At 47.9% G+C, this 18,476-nt stretch overlaps 1 protein-coding gene across 1 annotated transcript in view; it reads left to right on the top strand.

Annotated features, from left to right (window-relative positions):
- Positions 1–5,495: 5,495 nt before the first annotated feature.
- Positions 5,496–18,476, top strand: part of LANCL1 (LanC like glutathione S-transferase 1) — a 19,246-nt gene continuing 6,265 nt past the window's right edge. Inside the window, exons 1-5 of the mRNA XM_074145077.1 lie at positions 5,496–5,614; positions 5,892–6,009; positions 13,549–13,756; positions 17,697–17,832; positions 18,163–18,309. Of these exons, the coding sequence (XP_074001178.1) occupies positions 5,531–5,614; positions 5,892–6,009; positions 13,549–13,756; positions 17,697–17,832; positions 18,163–18,309 (693 nt within the window). The 5' untranslated portion in view covers positions 5,496–5,530. The remainder of the gene's footprint in view (positions 5,615–5,891; positions 6,010–13,548; positions 13,757–17,696; positions 17,833–18,162; positions 18,310–18,476) is intronic.

Raw genomic sequence — 18,476 nt, 5'->3', positions numbered from 1 at the left:
AGAAAACAGCCACGAATCCCACACTGGGCAGTGCATAGCTGCTTTCTGTGTGCAGGTCTCCTCTAGCTTCTTGCTTGTGGGACAGGGGCATCTAGTGGCTGAGCCCCAAAAAAGCAGGGTAAAGCCACAGCAACACAAGTCGCAGCTACACTGCAATTCGGTTGGCAGTTGGTAGCTTAAGTGGGGTGCAGCTGCTGCTGACACAGAGACAGATCATCACAAAACTGTTAGGCTATTAACTGCTCTACCCAGGCTTACATGTCATAAAGCAAAAGATAAACACGTAGTATCAGACGAAATCCTGCAATACCACCTTTCGTGTCTGATGCTCGGGCAGCATACGAGCAAACACAGGCCATGTCCCCTAGCGCAGACTCGTAACTCCCAGAAGTCGGTGGCTCAGGCACCTCCCACGCACAAGCACAGTGATGTCTTTTTACTTGACAACCTGCCACAGCTTAACTATATGAACAACCTCCTTCACCTTTGAATGCTGCTGCAGTCGTTTCAGTCGATGTCTGCTAGCTTTGAAAGCCAGTCTATCACCTGCCTGTCCACATCTGTGAGCACTGTTCAAGACTTTACAGACATCTACCACAGCCCTCTTTAGATGTCTCTTTTCCAGCCTGAATAGTCCTAGCCTAGCTGCTGAGTCCCTGCACTTAAGACATTCCACACAGATGATGAGCTTTTTTTTTTTTTGGCCTGATCAGTTCTGTAATTTGTACCAGTTCTACTTCTGCTATCCTGTTTGAGATGAGATCAGACCTAAACACGTTATCTGAGATGCAGGTGAGCCACGGATATACATAATAGCATTCTTAGGCTTGTGCTCTTTTCCCTCCCCAGTAACAACTGACTTTCTTTTGCCTGCTAACGAGCAGTGAGCTGGTGTTTCCACAGAACCACCTACTACATCTCTGAGGTCTGGATGGGAATCGGTAGCTCAGAGCCCACACAACTGTGTGTATATATGGAGTCGGGACTGGGTTTTAGTGAACGCTTAGCTTAACATCTGGCCACCACAACAAATGCAGCCAGAATATAAGTGAGTGGTGCCCCAGATATACTATCAATATAATCAACTAGCTTAGTTCAGCTTCTGTGACCAATACTCAGGCTTTGATCTCTTCACAGAAGCTGCTAAAAGAAAAACAATCAATGCCATCTGCAGCCACACTTACTGAGAATTGGAAAAAAGAATCCAATAAAATAAGACGCTTTTTCCCTCTTCTGGATATCCTTCTAAAATGAAAAATTGTCCTAATGCCAAGATATAACACTTCCTTTACCTTCCAAAAACAAGTCTACTTAGCTTCAGAATGGCACTAAGATCTTCAATCTCTTAATATAGGTTTGAGTTTTTACTGGGATCAAATACAGTAAGCAATAGCTCTCATATTAAAGAATAGCAAAGTTTCTAGAATTATATCTGTTTTATACATAGCATTACAGCTGAAACAACATCCGATATTCAAAGTTGTTATATTAAAAGAGGAAAAGGACATCTTTGACTTTGATCTTTCATATGCCTTAGCACACTTTGGACATCAGTCCTAAATATGCAGCATCTTTAGCCATGCTGCTCCTGAATAAATAATGTGTAAGAGAGGCTAATAAATACAGCTGGGAAGCTCCTCACTTTTACTCTGTGCTGTCTGAAGCTTGAACACAAGAAGGCAACACAAAAAAAGAAACAAAAGAAAGCAGAGACAGGGAGATAAACGCCACAACTTGGATTACATCTCTTAAATGTCCACAAAATCTTGTGTTGGAGTAGTTCTGCGAACGCGCCAAGACATACCTGGGGTGATTTGTCAGGAGGTAAAACCTCCTACTGCCCAAGTGCTTTGCCAGTACAGTTTTCCAGGATATTCTCACACATAGTGAGGATGACCATGTTCTGAGGAGCATTTCCACACACAGCCTCACAAATCCCCTTTTCTATCTGACAAGGCTATGAAGGACACCTTATCCTTGCTCACTGCCCTCCCTCACATACAGCATGCAGTCATAAAGGCAGAACAAGCAACCCTCACATTTATTATTACGGGATTACTATGCCAAGGCCATCTGGTCCACAGCATGGAGGCCAGTCTGAGGTTAAGCCAACCCTGAGAGGAAGCTATGGAGAGGGGCAGATGCCAAACCACCACCTTGAAAAGGCCACTTGCAAGTCCACATCTACACCATCCAACTTGGGCACCTGCTGACTGCAGATTAGCGCTAGGTGAGATTACAGAATTGACGGATGCCTACAGCCAGTGAAAGATGGTGACTCCAGGAGGAGGTATCTCCTCTCAGGTAGGAGATGTTTCAGTAAGTCCTCAGGCAGGATGCCAAGTAGTCTGTAGGCAGCTGTAACATCTGGCAAAGATTTGCGATTCACATCCTCACTGGAAGGAGGAGGGAGCAGAAATCCAGGCATCCTGAGGTTTTCTTCAGGGAGGACTGTGAAACATCAGCTTTATCCGCGTAACTAGAGGACCCCCAGACATGCTACCAGTCCAGTAGGGATCACCAACAGCCGAAATTCAGTAAGGATTTGTCTTTTAGACAATGCTGTGGTGCAGAAAATATTACATACTGTTCTTTTCTCACAGGTAGAAAGATTTTGGGATGTCTTTTCAACCACTAATTGTGAGTCACTTCAGAAACAGATTTTTCTAGGGCTACCTGTGATGGGACTGCCAGGAAGGTTACTGGAGCCTGTTTTCTCACCATTTTCTCTTTCTACTCTGATAGCTGCTTCCACACAAAATTCATCTCTAGATGTGTTCTCAACAGATCTGCTGTAATTGCCTTTTTTGTTTTCAGTAAATGTAGCATCACCCTTTTCAGACAAAGTGAATGAACAAGCCCCCCACCCCCAAACACCCCCAAAGTGACTTCAACTGTAATGGGAACACAGAAGCAGCTTCCCTCTCAGGCTCATTTCATTCTCTCATTCCCTATTCTGCATGGGCAGGTTACTAAGGACAAATTATGAGTCACTTACCTGGGTTCCAGGTGACAGCCACAGTGAGATACTCTGGATTTATCCTGAGCAGCAACAGGTCCATCAAAGCCTGAGTGATCATGACCATTTAGAAAATAACATACTGAAACATAACTCCTTGGCAGGGTGGGTGAGAACAACAGGCAGGATAATTTAGGAGAAGCATCTTTATCTTTAAGTGATCTGGAAAAAAAAATAACAATGTGGGAGGAATCAAAGACAAAAGAAAGACTCTAAAGCTGAAATGATGTGCCTTATGCTGGAAGTTAACACTGAACTGTGCCTGGGGGAATGAGAGCAGTGAATATTGTTTTGACCTGCAGATGGAAGGGAAGACCATAATACAGGGCTGTGAGTTTGGCCATAAGCAGAAGACCCCATGTTATTTTTGCTGATGCTAGAGCTGCCTCTCTGAATACTAAAGCTGCACAATCCATCTCCCTGCCTTGAATGCAAGGCAACGTTGACTTGATTGAAATTCACTAAACAAGGAACAGCTGAGTGAAAAAGGAACTGAAAGCAAACATAATTGGAATTCCCTCTTTTCTATTTCTCACCATCTCCTGCAATATTTTTTTTTCTTTTCTTTGAGCTCTACTTTTACAGTTTATAATAATGGATGGACACATGGACTGAAAACCAGAATCCCTTATATTATATGATTGGCCCAAGGATTAATTCAGTGCCCTAATGTATTCCCATGGGTGTTCTCGATCACCGCCAAAAGGTAAATTCTTAGAGCAGCTGTTTCGCCCAAATCCACCCAGATGGATTCAGCTCCTACAAGGGGCAGCACCACTGCACTTAGACCTCTACGAGCCACCAAGAGCTTCAAGCTCAGCCACATTCATTTGTGCTTCCCTAAGAGACACCCAGGCAAGCCTGCAGAGCTAGAAGTGCTGGGGAGCCCCAAAGCTGCACCTGTCCTGCCCTTCAGCCAGCCAGACCCCAAGCAGGGGGTCACAACCTGTCTCAGGCCTACGGAGTCAGGCAAAGGGGAGTTGGGCACAGTGTTAACACCAGGCAACAAGGCCTCGATTCAGAAACACGACACACAAGGACAACTTAACCCAATGAATGCTACCCTCTAGCCAAAGGTACACAGCACACAGCTGGCTGCACAGGGGAACACCACCACAGGATGACTGCAGGTAGACCCCCAACACAAGAGCACCACAGCTACGTAGCATTTGGGATGAAAAGTACTGCTCAGCCCTATGAATCATAGGGACCTACCCTGTGTTCACAATGAAGATGCGGCTCAGCCAGCGCAGGTGAGACACAGCAGCTCAGCAGAGGACAACAAGGAAGAATCCCTGTGTCTCATCCAGGCCCAGCCCCAGCGGGGAACTCCTGCTGCTGGAGGGGAGCAGGACTCAACGTGTGCTCCTTGAACTGACCCTCTGCCATCGCCTGCACACCACACACGTGGGGCCACCAGCCCCATAGGGCCAACTACCAGGTACCCACCCCCACGATACCACAAAACCCCCAGGGCCAGCTGCAAGAGGCCCCAAACCCCACAGGGCCTGCAAGTCCCATAGGGCCAGGCTAACCAGACTGCACAGGACTCCTAAACCCCACAGGGCGAGCCACATGGAACCCCTGAACCACACAGGGCTCCCTAAACCCTACAAGGCCAGCTGTAAGGGGCCCTAAGCCCCACAGGACTCCTTAAAGCACACAGAGCCAACAATATGGGACCCCTAAACCCCACAGTGCCCCTAAACACCAGAGAGCCCACCACAAGGGGCCCCTAATTCCTACAAGACTCCCTAAACCCTACAAGGCCAGCTGCAACAGGCACTTAAACCCCCAGGTCAAAGCTGCACAGCTGCCAGGAGGCCCCAAACTGTACAGGGCTCCCTAAACCCCTCTAAGCCAGCTGCAATGGGTTCCTAAACCCCACAGGGCTCCATAAACCCCATGGGGTCAGCAAAAAAGGGGTCCCTAAACCCCACGGGCCCAGCTGCAAGGACCCCTAAACCCCACAGGGTCAGCAAAAAAGGGGTCCCTAAACCCCACAGGCCCAGCTGCAAGGACCCCCTAAACCCCACAGGGTCAGCAAGAAAGGGGTCCCTAAACCCCACGGGGCCCCCTAAACCCCATGGGGCCAGCTGCAAGGACCCCCTAAACCCGACAGGGCTCCCTAAACCCCACAGGGGCAGCTGCCAGGGGACCCCAAACTGTACAGGGGTCCCTAGGCCCACTTCCCGCCCCCCCTGCCCCGAGCCAGCTACAATAGGCCCATAAACCCCACAAAGCCAGCTTGAAGGGGCCCCTAAATCCTAAAGGGGCTCCCTAAAGCCTATAGGACCAGCCGAAAAGAGCATCCAAAGCCCACAGAGCAAGCTGCCAGGGGCCTTTAACCCCAACAAAGCCCCCTCAGGGCGCCCCTGAAGCCGCACAGTACGGCGCGGCCCAAAGACCGGGAGCGACGGGCCGGTAACACCCACACCCGCTCCCTTCCGGGGCGGAGCGGGGGCGGATCGGCGGCGGAGCGAAGCGAAGCGAAGCGGGGACGGCGGCACCATGATGGCGCAGCGGGCGCTTCCCAACCCCTACGCGGACTATGACAAGTCCCTGGCCACCGGCTACTTCGATGCCGCCGGGAGGGTGAGTGGGGTTGGGGTGAGGCGGCCGCGGCGGGAGCGGGCCTTTCCCGGGGCAGCGCGGCGGCCGTTCCCCAGGAAGGGCCCTCTCCTTCCCTGGCCGCGAAGCCAGGCTGGGCAGACAGGAGCCCAGCCTGGTCCTGAGGTACCTAAGGGTTTGCTAGCCCTGGTTCCCTGGTTGTGCTCCCTCCGAGTTACCTCCATCTTGGCAAGGCCCCAGTCCAGCTGCCCGTCAGTGCTTCCTTCACCTTATGGTGTTCTGCTGTTTCTGTTCTCCACAGCTGACCCCAGAATTCACACAGCGGGTGAACAACAAAATCAGGGAGCTGCTGCAGCAGATGGAGAGGGGCCTCAAGTCTGCAGACCCCCAGGACTGCACCGCATACACCGGCTGGGCAGGTAGGGTGGGATGGGATGGAGCAGGAGATCTCCAGAGTGGACTTCTAGGTCAGGCCAAGGCAGACCGTGGGGTTTTTTGGCTGTTTGAATGGTCACAGTAGATCTGTGTCAAAAACGGTGCTGCTTCTGCATGTTTTAATCCCTTAAAACAAGGAGCTATCATTCTCGGGACTCAGCGTTTCTGGAGCAGGCTTCAAGCTGCAGAGGGAAGATCACGGCATTGCAAGGCAGGATGGGATCTTCTCTCGGTTGATAGTGCCAAACTTATGCAACCAAGAAGGCCAACACCTGCTTGAGAGCAAACACGGGAACCATTGAAGGGACCGGCTCCAAATGTGGCCATGGTGGGGATGGTGACAAGTGCTCTTGTGAAGTAGGCAGATGTGTGTTGTCGATGCAAGGACAGGGCTTGCATGGCTTACCTGCAAGGAGTCCTTGCATATGGTAGCGGTGAGCTTATGGCTTAAGATAATGTCCGTCTCTTCTGTTTGGGCTGAATTTTATCTTATGACATTGTCTGATTGGCAGGTCGCTCCATTCCTGTTCCCCAGGTAGTGCCCCTCCACTTAGCCAGGGCTGGTTCTGCTCCAGTACCTGCTGGGAGGAGCAGAAATGCAAATGTGAGTATAACGAAGGATGGAAGCCTTCCTCACACTAACTCTTGTGTGCAAAGCTTTTAGGAGCTTGTCTTTCTTGTGTTCTGCATTTTCCACCTGGTTTTCCTTCTGTGGGAGCATGCCCTGCCTTCCCCTCCCTATTCCTACGCACTGGAGCCAGGGAGGACACACCTTTCTTTGCTGCCTCATCTTTGGCTACTGCTTTGTCAGCTTTCCTGCCTTCTCTGCACCGTGCCAGGCTCTAGGGAGGGACCCTGGGGTAGTTGCAATTAATCTCATGCTTGCTACAAGATTTTTTGCTGCTTTTTTTTTTTTTTTTGGCAATACACTACAATCCTAAATGGCATCTTTCTACATTATAATCTGGGTGCGGCTGCCTTCCTTGTGCTTGGATGCAGTGGTACATGATGCCAACAGCTTGCTTGGGAGAATGGTGTTCATCGTGTTGTCGCTAAACTAACGTTGCAGCTTGATGACAGCAACGCCAGAAATGCCTACTTCAAAATTTTAGTAAGGTAGACAGGCACTCTAGAGCAGTTCATAAGAAATGCTAGGGTGCCAGTATTAAATTCCAGCGTGGGAGAACATTGATTTCATCAGTAGCTGCCTGGCAGCACTCTGCTCCTGCCGCCTGTGAATTTATGCATTTTTGTTCAGCACTGGCTGATTTCACCTTGGGAAACAGGTTCAGTCTTCCAGTTTGTGAGACCCTGCTCTGAGGCTCCTCGGATGGAAAGCATTCCATCTGTAAAGGTGGTCTTCAGTCATGAGGGTGCTACGTGGCATGATGGCAGAGTCTACCTCTGGCCAGAATAATTCAGGAGATAAAGCAGGAGGACAGCTAGCTCATTAGGAGTACTCTGAAAGTCTGCGGGGAGAAGGTAAACACCCTTCTTCAGAGACCATGTTCCCTTCCTTAGGGTGGCCTTAAGGAGCTTTATGTTGGAAAGTGACTGCAGCTGCGAAACAGTGGTTGAGAGCTCTGGTAGGATTTCAGTTCATTTTTATTTGGGAGGAAGTTTCTCAAGAGAGATTCCTCTTTTCCTCCCAGGCATCATTCCTCACTGGGCACACAACCTTCTCGTCTCAGCTAATAGGATTAGAAAAAACCCATGGACAGATTTCCTGCAGGTCACAGCCAGCAAAGTGAAGTTTGCGGATAATACGCTGTCTCTTTGTCACCCTCCCTTCTTTTCTAATTCTAGCTGTATTAATTTATTCAGTGCTGGTTTCCAGAGACAAAATTAATTGGGCCAAGAGCAGCTTTTTCCTGTAATTGCTTATGTAGAAAAGGCTTGTTGAGTATCTTCTCATGTAAATCATTGCCCAGCAGTCTGAAATCAGCCCGCACTCTTGTGGCCGCTAATAAGAGAGATTTGAAATGTGGCTCTCTTAGCGCAAACTCTGCGTGAAATGTAACGTACTTGAGTGTACTACATTACACTCAGTAATACACAGCATATGCTGGCATTTTACTTTGGTGCCTGTTTCTTTCCCAACACACTTGACAGAGCCCTGTTCCCCCAGTCTGCATTTCTGCCAGGGAAGCCGCAGCTTCTCAGCACGTGAAGTTGGAGCAGAGGGAGAGAAGGGCTTGCATTTTCATCTCGGAGGCAGTGAAAACATACTTTGGATCAAGATTATCCAGCGTACGGCTGAATGCCCTCAAAACACATTTGAATTGGCTCGTTACAGTTTCGTTCAGTTCCCCATAGAGATCAGGGTCCCGTAGGCAACACCTGGTACGTGCCTGGGTATAGACCACACTCAGCTGTTGTGTTCTGTCTTGTCTTTTAATCAGTTTAGCTAGACTGCTGTAAGAGCCTTTGTGGTCTTAATCTGTTTCATTGGTATCAGAGTGTTGACTGAGGGAAGGTAAACTGCCGTAAGCTAATTCTGAATTGGAAGCAGTTCAAATCCTGGCAGAAGTACAACTGCCTCATCCATTTTCAAATAGATTAGCGTGAGGATGCCGAAGAGTACGTGTACACATGTGTTGGTATTTCTCATAGTGCAAGAGGCCTTGCTCCAAAGACTACCTCAACTGGGAGCACGGATGATGGAAAGGGAATGGAAGGGGACTGACTTCACTCCTGTCATGTTTTAGCTGCCCGCAGAAGCTAGGAAGCTCCTGAGTCCAGAGCCTGCTGGGCTGTTATGTCCTTCCAAGACTACAAGGTGATCTGCCACCTGAAACGGTATATAAGGGAAAGATTTCCTTTCCTCTGCAAGCATTCTCATCTCTAGCAATGTCATAGTCATGGCTTTAAAGCTTGAGGGCCTGTGAAACAGACTGGTGAGTCCAGCTGGCCAGCCCCACCCACAGCTTTTGGCTGGCCTGTTGGTGAGTAGAGACGAGGAGCAGGGCCGAGTTGCCTTTTGAAAGGACTCTTCAAAAGACACATCAGATGAAAGGAAAGCCATTTGAGCATGGATGGAAATTCTGACCGTACTGGTTCAGGAAAAAGACCTTCTGGAAAAACACCTTTCATTCACTTTAGTGCAGTATCTTAGTTTTAACCTCAGAACACAGAGAGCTCGCATCTCCTTGAGAGAGTTCTGTTCAAAGAACCAGAAATCCTCAGATAATCCCTACAGAATAAGAGGCAGTGAGGCCGCATTTGATGAGGGAGAATAGAGTACTTTGTGTCGCCCACATAAACCACATTCCTGCCAAGTGCTTGGTGGGTAGTTTTCATGAAATCTCCATTCTTGGAGATAGTCAGTATTTGGCTGGACAGGGCTCAGAGCAATGGGATGTAAAATTGAAGTTGGCTTTACTTTCAGAGGGTTGGATCGAATCACCTCCATGGGTCTATTCTGATGTACCCTGTTGTAGGATTCTGTGATGAGATAGTGTGTTTCTTTGGTTTGGGCTGGGCTGGTTTTTTTGTTTGGGGCTTTTTTGGGGGTAAAGCTTCTTTTGTGAAAGCTTTCTTACCAAGGTTTTAAGGCTGGAGAAGCTGAAGCATCCTGAGAAATGCCCCGTGTCCCACAGTGCACTAGGAAGGCAAGCTGCAGTAAAATGCACCTGTGGCTTCCCAGACAGTTCTGAACATGGGGTGATACAGCCCTCTGGAGAAGGTGTCTCACTGTCCCATGCAGCATGGCTTTGGCATACACTTCTGAGCGCAAGATAACATCCCATGCATCTGCACCAGAAAAGGTGCTTATTATCTTTTGAGCTGGGCAGTAAAGCTATGCCACCCCTTCTGTAACTTTTGCCCCATGCCTCACTCATTAAAATGACATCAGGTTTCTCACTAGAAACCATCAGGCTTCATCGCTGTGTGCAGAGATAGGTTTCCGCTTCTTCCCTCTGTGTTTGACATCCTGCTTTGAGGGTGCTGACTGACTTACTTCCCTGGGTCAACGCAAGATCTCCGAGCTCTGTATTACTGTAGATGGCAAATTTGGAACTGGTGCAGATTAGGTCAAGAAATCTGCTCTTATGGAAACCCGATAGCCTTTGTGAAAGGACCACGTTGCAGCTCAGCTCCTGGTGGACAAGGAGGCATGTTCAGAACAGTCTAATGCGCATCCCTGCTGGTGCTGTCAGCAAGGGGACTGCGGTGGAGCTGACACGGAGCAGTGCTTCCTCTCACTTTCATCCATTCTGAATTATTCAGTGTGAAGGGGAAGCTTTGTTTCACTGCTGCTGTTTTCCCACCAGCAGGACTGTTTGCAATGGTAGTGCAATCCAACATACAGAACAAGTCTAAACTTGCAGGCAAGTTGAGCCACAGCTTTACTTCTCTTTGATCAGCAGAATGGTCGTACGGATGAGAGATCCTTTCAGCCTGCTGCAGTGCTTTAGCTCTTGAGCAAGAACTTTTCTGGTATCTCCAGCGATGTCTGCGCTATTGGCAGCAATAGTGGCTAAAGTCAGGGCCATCAGCACTAGCCAACCTGTGCAAACAATTCCATTTCTGCTACGTACATTTAAGTCTCCTCTTCAGCCCTGCTCAGAAGAAATCTCTAATGCAAAGCACCCTTCTGCACCTACAATACTGCTCATACAGGATGGCAAGAGGAGAGAGATGTCGTCTACTGTCCTACTGAAGATGTTCAATAAACAGGCTTTATGAGACACACGCGGAACTTATTTTTGCCTCCTGATTCCCTGCAGTGAGCAAGCATCTTGGGCATTAACGCTCCAGTGTATTAGCTTCCTGCTCACTAGAGATGGCAGTTTCAGTCATCAGAGCCCTGCTAAGGGATATGCTGTCATTAGCACATGTGTTCACTGCAGTCCTGCATCATCAAGTGATGTCTGATGCATCCTCCATCACATGTGGCTATGCAGCAGGTCTTAACACTGCAAGGAGTAAAAAACTTTGAAATCTGGAGAAACTACAATAGTAACCAATACACAGAACAGAGCCCAAACATCTTTGGCAGTAGCAGGCCACAGGCAGCCACTGTGTGGCAGTTCTACTGGTAACAACCAGGAGTCTCGGAAGTCACAAAAACAGGTCACATTTCCAACTGGGATGCTGAACACAGACCTCCAGGGCACAGAGAAATGGAGCAAATCCACTGCTTACCTAGCCCCGTTTGACAGATGATGCTGTGTTTGTGTAGCACTTAAAGCAAGCCAAACAAACACCCAGTCAGATGGCAAACCGTACCTGCGCAGTTGGGGTGAGGAAGGTTTTATTGGAAAGGGAGTGAGGCAGAGCTGTGGAATAGCTTCTGCAAAGCAACACTGCCTGGCTGAGCCAAGTTCATCAAGTGGAAACTCTCTTGTCTCCCAAACTGCCCTGCCTCTGAGATACGCTGCCTACATCTTGCCATACAGGTCAACGTAGGATATTCCCCACCCAGGTGACTGTATTTTGTATCCCTCCGCATACATCTATAAACATTGCCCACTTTATGCATGGGCCTGCCCTCCTCTGCTGGCCTTCCCTGCTTTCAGGCTCACGGACGGCAACAGAGCAAGCAGCAGGCTGAAGGCAGCACTGCATTGTGCCCTTCTGATCAGCTTGGGAGTCTGAATTCCGTCAGGAATGAGTTGAGAGAATTGGCTTTACATTCAGTTTGTAAGGCCTTTGGGTTTTAAAGAAAAAGGGAAAATTAATGATTTGGGGAAGTAACTCATCCCTTCCATCTTTCAGTATGGTTTTTTTGGAGTCTTTTCCAAAGATGGGAAAAGGATGGGTGTGGGAGGAAAGGGAACAAGAAATGTTTTTTAAAAGAGGAGCAGCAAAGAAGTCAGAGGAAAACAATTCTGAGACGTTAACTTTCTGAGAATTCAGTCCTAACAGTGGTGTTAGCACAGTAGTTATGTACATAATTAGGGTGGAAAGATGGCAGTGGGAATAAAAGCTACTTACAAAGCAAGAAGATATATATTAAAGCAGACAAATCAAGAGTACAAGTTGTGCTCAGACAGTTATCGGGCCTATTAAAGTCTAGAAACTGTGCTAGGTGCTAAATAAATCAGGAGTAGTCACTTGGCATTTGCTAGGTGGAAGAGGAAGGCTCCCCTTTAAAGAAGGGCTTCATATCCACATCCTTATAGACTTGAGTGATGGCACCATACATCTGAACTCTCTCTGGAAATACTAACGCTGAACTGCTTAAAGAGAGGACAAGGTTATTAGCTTCAGCAGGAAATGGAGATTTGCCCTTAATATACATGTGGAATTGAATTGTCTGTAGCACGAAGGTTTGGAGATTACCCATGCAAAATGAGAAATGATCCAAATTTAAAATTGTCCTCAGTACCGTGGAAAGTAATTTTGCAGCATGCTTGCACCCGCCTCACCACATCAAAATCTGCAGAGATTGGCTCTATTAATTCAGGCTTAATGCAGGACCTGTGTTGTCTTAGAAATGGTTACTGGTAAGGGGAGAAATAAGCTTTTCTCAAAGTGGTGTAGTCCAGTAGCTTTCTTCAGTGCATGTTTGGGGATGCCAAGGATGGTTCAAATGTGGCAGACCTTTCAGACTTACTTCCGACTCCTCAGTTACCTACTAAAAGCTGGATGAATACACGGCAGACAGAGGCAAAGGACAGCAGATGATGTCACTTCTTACCTAGGGGGGTTGTTCCTGTAGCTGGCCGGCCCATTGAAAACCTCCAGGGAGGACCATGCAGCCTTTTCCAGCGTTCCAGGTTGCTGCTTATGTTTCAAATAAGGGCTGATCTTATGAATGATGTGCTGCAGAGGAGAGTTGGGCAGCCCCTTTCTTTTCTAGGGTGCACCAGTCCCTGGCGTAGGGCTTGGGACCTGCTCAGCAGCAGGAGATGACATCCAGGGAGCTGTAACAACCTCGCTGGTGCTTCCCAGTGGGAGAGAAGACAAAAAAAAAAAAAAAAAAAAAGAGCCAAGTAGGATGTCTTAAGAGTGCTGCTTCTCAGTGCTGATGACATGTCCCTTTTTTTAAAAGCTAATCCAAGCTAACTGACCCAGCCCTTTACCTCTTGGCATGGGAAAAAATAATTGACATAAGGTAACAACTGAGCACTGCCTTGCCACAAGTACCATTTTGCTCAAAGGTGATTGTGGTGTTTTTTTTTCCTCCACTGTTTAGCAACAGTCCTAGGTACAGTTGATAGATTTAGGTGGGTTTGTCTAAGTCTCATCTTTTACTCCTCGCTACTAAAATTGTACGTAACCTGTGTCTCAGAAGCTTTGCTGTCCTCCAGGACCTCCTGGGTCAGACACTGCTGTTTGTCTTGACCTGCGGTTCACTCATGAGCAGCATCAGGTACAAGGAGGTCACAAAGGAGCAAAAGCAGCTGTGGATGCTGCAGCTATGGGTTATGGCCCTGGATGTGCCTGAGAAGCCTATCTAGAAGGCTTATGCCCTAGAAGAGGCTGAGGTTTTTTAGGTTTGTTAACACAGCCAGGGCACACAGCGGGAAGGGTAAACTTTTCTGGTGGAAGCAACCGTTATGTTCCTTTTGCAGGCATTGCGTTGCTGTATTTGCACCTGTATGATGTGTATGGAGACCCAGCCTACCTTCAGGTGGCCCACGAGTACGTGAAGAAGAGCCTGAGCTGTCTGACAAGACGATCCATCACTTTCTTGTGTGGAGATGCCGGGCCCCTGGCAGTGGCTGCTGTCGTCTACCACAAACTGCAGAACCAGAAGCAGTCAGAAGACTGCATCACTCGGTAAAACGCTTGGTTGCATCTTTGACCTAATGGTCCTCTTGCTCATAAAGCTGGTCTAGGCTTGTACCGGGCACTCTCCGCCAAGCCTGAATACATTTTCTTGCAGTCTTATGTGAGAGATGATCCACTAGCTTAGCAAGGCACTGCAAACTTGTTCTGCCCTGGGGGAAGAGCTCTCTTAAGGACAAACACGCCTGCCTGGCAGCCTGCAGGCTGGGGAGCAAGGATGTTGTTCAGCTGGTATTGCCATCTTAAAAATAATTTCGATAAGCACAGGAAGAAAAAAATGCCAAAATTAAAAAAGAAACCCAGAAGGTGAGGTCTGCTGGTTTTTTCAGAACTCTTAAATTTAGCTTTACAGTCATTTTGATGAAAAGGAGAAATGTGGCAGGATTATTAGATTAATTTTGTCACTCGCTTCCACTTGCTATTTGTTATTTGACTTTGACTTAAGCCTGAGATTGACAGCATCCCTTTCAACTGCTGAGTGCAGCTGGTTATGATTCATTTATTTCTATTTCCTGCCTTTCCTCAACTGTTTTCAAATGTATTTTTGTTGGGTACTTAAGAAAAGGACAAACAAGCAGTCCTACAGTCAGATCAGCATGTGGTAGAGGAAGGAAAAAAGTGAAGGAGACGCAGTTGCAAGCTTTGCTTGCTTAAGGGAGATCAGTTTTGAGAAGGTGAGAAACAGCCCTGTAAAGACTTTCAATTTATGCGTGGTCAGCACAAAACCAAGACAAAACTCCTGACTCTTTGTAGCAACACTGAGTGCCCTTAAACAGCCATGAGCAAGTGATTCATAATACCAATTAAAAAAGCCCTGGGTGGGAATCCAGGGACGTGCCTGAACGGTTTGGACACCAAGTTCCCACTCCCTTAACCAAGAATAGCTTCTGGCTTATGTGGATACCGTCAGTCTGAGGACAGAATTCTCTTTTATATTCTTGAAATAATCTGTGGTTTAGGTTTTGCTTAATACTGTGTCAGTGGTGAATCTCACTATGATTAATATATATGCTAACAAAAAGGGAACTAATCTGTCAAACAGTAATGGCCAGTTCGGGTGAATGCATAAGCCCCGAGTTGTGAAAAATCCCTAATTCATGTTTTTTTACTGTAGCTCTCCTCTCCCCATATCCCTCCTGTTTTGTGGCAAAACGGAAACTCATGATTAATTCTGCACTGCCATCTAATGGCATAATAAAGGCAGAGCCCTGGAAGTTGGTTTCTTCATACATCTGAGAGGAGGAGAAAAGAAAAATGTGGATTTCTGGAAGGAACAGTTATACTGTCCTTACTCTGCCACCAATTCCCAGAGCAGTTAGCCTGCCCGTGCTACCTCTAAAAAGCGAGTATTTCTTTGAGAAATAGCTCCCTTAATCGAAACTCTTAAGTGGATTTTGAGCGTGCTATTTAGTTATGGAACAATTGCTAAGTTATGGAGTGCGAGTGCATAGAAAGTGCACTTGTATTACAGCTGTGGAGAAGGAGGTCCTCTTTCCATTTTGTTCTCGGTCTTTTAAAGCACCTCATCTTTACAGAGCTTGAGGAGAGAATCCATCAGCCAGGTTTTACCTGCAGTGGAAGAGACAGAATATTGCTTTTTCTTAGCTCCTTGTTCTTAGCCTAAATGAGTTCAGGACCAAAAAATGTGCTTTTATGCTCTGGAGAGACTTAACGTTTCGGGGCAGTCCATTTTCCAGGAGCCTGTGAAAACCTGAGCTGTGTTCCAGGAGTCCTCTTTTCCCTGCCATCTCCCACCAATTCAGAAGGTCAAAGATTCCCTTTAGAGCCAGTGGTATAAAAAGATCCCATTTTGCTCTACAGCTGCTTTGCTCTCCCTCTGTCCAGAAACTACTGATTTTTGACAATTGAGGTAATAGGCTGATGGGTGAGCAGGAGTGACTTTTCCTTTCAGACCCCCTCGCACCCAAGAAATGCCTTCTGCATGCAATTAGTCCAGCAGCACCCCGGCATGTCTTGCCGCACACATGCCATGCAGTCCTGCCCCACATTTCAAAAACAACAGAAACTGCTGGCAGGCTTCCTCCCCTGATTATCCTGGCTGGGAAAGTAGCTAGAGGTAAAAGCAGTAATGCATAAGGACCAAGAATAGTAGCTCCAGCTCCAGCTGCTCCTGATTTCCCCACGAGAAGAAGATTTCACATCCAGACAGCAGAAAATCCCCACTGTGGGTATTACCGTTTATCCACCCATCCATTCCTTCTATTGCACCTGACATTTCCCTGACATCTCAGAGCTGAACATCACCAGCCAGCATCTCTTCTGACCAGCCCACTGCTGGGCAGAATCCGTGTGTCAAAACACCATTTTCCTCATTGGAAACCATCCTCTTCATCTGTTTTCCTTGTACTTGGGGCTAGGAGACATGAGGAGGCAGCAGGGCTTTCCTTTCAACCCACACAGCTGAGAGAGGGACCCCTGCTTGGAGAGGGACTCATAGTCTTGGATGTAAAGTCTGTCTCTTGGGTTTAATCTGCAAGAAATCTTCCCCACGGAACAATGCACGTCTCAAGCGGTACGTGAGGAGACAGGGCCAGTCCACCTTGAGACACTGCTCTTTGTTTTCTCCTTCAATATCCCTGCTCACTTTGAGTCCAGTGCCAAGGGAAAGTTTCCTGCCGTGGGGAGTCACAGCCCAGCGTCCTCGCTCTGCTCTGAGGGTACTTGGGACATTTGGTTGCTTCTTTCCTTTGCGACACATTGTTCTGCCCAGGAGCAAAGGCTGCCAAGGCACCTTTTCTGCTCCTCACGCTGCTGTGACAGGGAAGCCCTACACACGTACAGCTCTCCTGGCTGGTTTCTTCGCCCTCTCCCTGTTGCCGCCAACAGCAGGAAGCAGCTGAGAGAACAGCCGTGAAGCCACTTATGCTGGTATTTTAAAAGTGATGACATCTTTCAGATTGCTGTCTCGGGGTGAACAGAAGAAGAAAGCCAAAACAAGTCACATCCCTGCTTGTGATGGGAGGCAAAACAAAGAGGTGTCGAGAGTGAACTGGGCTACAAAGCACCAGTGTGAAGAGCTGTCAGTCTCTGTTTGCGCTACAGGAATATCACCAACTTTGCGACACTAGATAAAGTGTTATTAGATACTAGAAAAACGGCAAAGAAAATATCTGACTCCAGCAGACCTCTCGCTCTCCACTTGTGCCTGGTGCCAGCCAAGCTGTCCTCAGTGTGGGGTTGCACCACAGACAACCCACAGCACTCACGCTCTGCTGATTGCCCTCGCTACCGGTTAGCTCTCCCTAGAGGAGATTTCTTACATGTGCCACAGAGGCTTGATGTTAAATGACGTTTCCAGCTGCTTCTCCCCAATTCTTACCTGGATTTTTAGCTCATGGGGTCACCTCTTTCTCCACTAACAGTGTGCACCCAGGCCACTCGCAGGCATGGAGAGAAAGGGGCTTTTCTTTTGGGACTTCTGAGATTTTTCCACGTACCACCAGCACTAGTTTGACCTTCCAGCATTCCTTGAGCAGCCAAAGTAAACAGATACCAGTTTAGTTTGAAAATAGTAATTTTTTGGCAGAGTGTGCCGTGCCAACAGCATCACAGGGAGGTAATGGTGGGCAGCCTTTCCTGAGCAGTCAGCAACTTTATGCTGACCGTTTCCTGTATCCCAGGTTTCCCCACAAGTAGCTTTCCCAGAGCTGGTGCTCAAAACCAAGCACATAGTGCAACTGCGTTGTAAAGAGCTGAGCAGACTAAAGCAATAACCCAAAACAAAAAGCAGAGGGGAAAGGGGGATTCTCCGCCTTGCATAGCTGGAATGCTGAGACCTAGAAACTGCCCTGACATCTCCCGGGGTGCAGGAAGCACGAAGGAATAAGTCGTGGTTTTGAGCTCCAGTCTCACTGCTTGGTTACATGGCTGAGTGTCCTCTAATCTCCCCCGTGTGAATTTTTCTTTGTAGTTTGCTCCATCTACATAAGCTTGACCCACGAGTGCCAGATGAACTGCTGTACGGGCGCGTGGGCTATCTCTATGCACTGGTATTTGTGAACAAGAACTTCGGAGAGGAAAAGATCCCTCTAAGTCACATTCAGCAGGTACTGTGGCTTCTGCTGGTTTGTTAGCTGTCTCTTCCCATGCAGCTTAACTTTGGGCAGGTAAAAATTAATGCTAGATGTAGAGAACTCTGGCAACAAGGGAGAAACCACATCATGGTATCCCTGCTGCTCTTCTTCCAAAGGGACAAAGCGCCACACGCCCTCCCACCATCCGTATAAATCCATATCCATTGGCATACATTTCATTCCCTCACCCACACTCTTCCCTCTGCTTGGGCAGAAAACAGCTCTCGTTCTGTGTCAGGATACTCACTGTGCTGTGTCCAAGACAGCAGCATTTCCCTCACCTGCATCTGTTCCTATCCACAGGTCTGTGAGGCAGTTGTAGCCTCAGGAGAGAACTTGGCTAAAAGGAGGAACTTCACAGCAAAGAGCCCCCTGATGTATGAGTGGTACCAGGAGTATTATGTAGGTGCAGCCCATGGCTTGGCTGGAATTTACTACTATCTCATGCAGGTAAGGAGGGGAAGGGCCTTACCAGCTGTTTCATGTTTCTTTGGACAAGGGGGAGCTTCTCTTTCTCTCTTTCTCTCTCTTGCTCTCTCGCTCTCTTTCTTTCTCTTTCTCTTTCTCTTTCTCTTTCTCTTTCTTCTCTTTCTTCTCTCTCTTTCTCTCTCTTTCTC

This window comes from Numenius arquata, chromosome 3, assembly GCF_964106895.1.
Source record: "Numenius arquata chromosome 3, bNumArq3.hap1.1, whole genome shotgun sequence".
NCBI classification, from domain to species: Eukaryota; Metazoa; Chordata; class Aves; order Charadriiformes; family Scolopacidae; genus Numenius; species Numenius arquata.
Note: the sequence above shows the minus strand (reverse complement) of the source record. Positions and strands in the feature narration are given on the sequence as shown.